At 45.4% G+C, this 1523-nt stretch overlaps 1 protein-coding gene across 1 annotated transcript; it reads right to left on the bottom strand.

Annotated features, from left to right (window-relative positions):
• Nucleotides 1–563: 563 nt before the first annotated feature.
• On the bottom strand, nucleotides 564–1523 carry LOC104496562 (G-protein coupled receptor 35-like). The gene has a single exon (XM_010139695.1). It carries the CDS (start codon nucleotides 1521–1523, stop codon nucleotides 564–566), a length of 960 nt encoding a protein of 319 aa, XP_010137997.1.

The raw sequence follows: 1523 nt of genomic DNA, 5'->3' as shown, positions 1-1523 counted from the left end.
AGTCTCAGGTCACTGTGACTCCTGCAGTTTACTCCACACACAGCAATAGCTGCATCCTGGTGAGAGCTGCAAGCTTTGAAATTACACAGGTTGGCAGGAACTGGCTGCTGTGCAGGCAAATCCTTTGATGTGAGCAGCACAGATGTATTGGTTTGCTGATTTATGGGTTTGGTGTTCTAGTACAGCAGCTTTGTCTTGGTTTTAGGTGACCGCGTGTATTGCAGTACTGGAATTTGCGTATTGCTGTAAGGGTGCCCAGCTTCCTGGGTTCAGCTGCATGATACATACAAATAAGTGCATGGCAGAAACGGTGGCCTTATCATCCAGCCTCCATCATATGTGGCTCTCCCTCTTGACCAGGAGACACCTGAAGCTGTGATGCAGTAGTCAGAGCTGGAGTCAGGTCACTGAGGACAGGAGGACAAAATTCAAGTTAACATCAGCCCCCTCGGAGGGGGTTGTCCCTTTTTGCAGGTATGCCTGTACCTACGGTGATTGCAGTTACTGCAAGTGGTGTCATTCCCTCTGCCTTGAAACTTCAGCAGCACTGCGGCTCCTAACACCTATAGTTGATGACACTCTGTATGTGTCATGTTTCTGGGTGGCTGGGATTCTGTGCTTTGGCTCATCTTAGACCTCATTGATATACAAGTGGGGAACAGAGAAGGGAATTCCTGAAATTCCTTGGCTGCAAAGTAATAGCAAAACACATCCAAACAGCAGTTAGAATTTGCTAAGCAGACACAGATATTAGTAGCGGTTCTAACTTGTGAGAGCAGAGAACAAGCTCTGGCAACATCCACTGCAAACCGGAAGAGCAGTGTGGTGTAGAAAGGTGAAAAACATACAATGAACACGCACAAGTTCACAGAAACAATGTGGATTGCTTTCTGAAATAACTTTGTCTCATGAGGACTTGTGGCCATCTTCTTTCTGAGACAGTGGATGACCTGTAGTGAGCAAAAAATCACAATCCCTAAGGGAATAAAAAACTCGAAGATAATGGAGAATAAAAGTGAATAACTAGGTTCAATAGATTGTTTCCAAAGGCAGATTCGTTCCTTGCTTGAATGAAATTCTTGACGCAAGCAGAAATAAATGATCAGTATTATCCAAAGAAATGCACAGGTAGAAGCTGATTTCAGTGGGGACCGAAGAACCTTTGCTTTTAGAGGGAACTTGATTGCAACATATCGATCAATTGCAATCAGGGTGATGATAAAGATGCTCATTGGCATGTTTATAAAATAGATGCTCCGGATGGTGAAACACAGCTTGTCTGTGGGATAGTTGTACATGTTAAAATACAACATGAAAGGCAGGGCAAAGAGCAGGAAACTGTCTGCGATCATGAGGTTGATCATGTACACCCTGGTCTCGGTCCACCTCTTGAGCTTGCAGCAGAAGACCCAGAAGGCAACCGTGTTCAGCGGGATCCCCAAAGAGAGCACCGGGATGTAGACGATCAGTTGGAACAGCACCGTGCTGTTCTGCAGCATGTTGTTGTCAGTGCAGTTCTGCAT

The sequence above is a fragment of the Buceros rhinoceros genome, unplaced genomic scaffold (assembly GCF_000710305.1).
Source record: "Buceros rhinoceros silvestris isolate BGI_N320 unplaced genomic scaffold, ASM71030v1 scaffold7387, whole genome shotgun sequence".
NCBI lineage: Eukaryota > Metazoa > Chordata > Aves > Bucerotiformes > Bucerotidae > Buceros > Buceros rhinoceros.
Note: the sequence above shows the minus strand (reverse complement) of the source record. Positions and strands in the feature narration are given on the sequence as shown.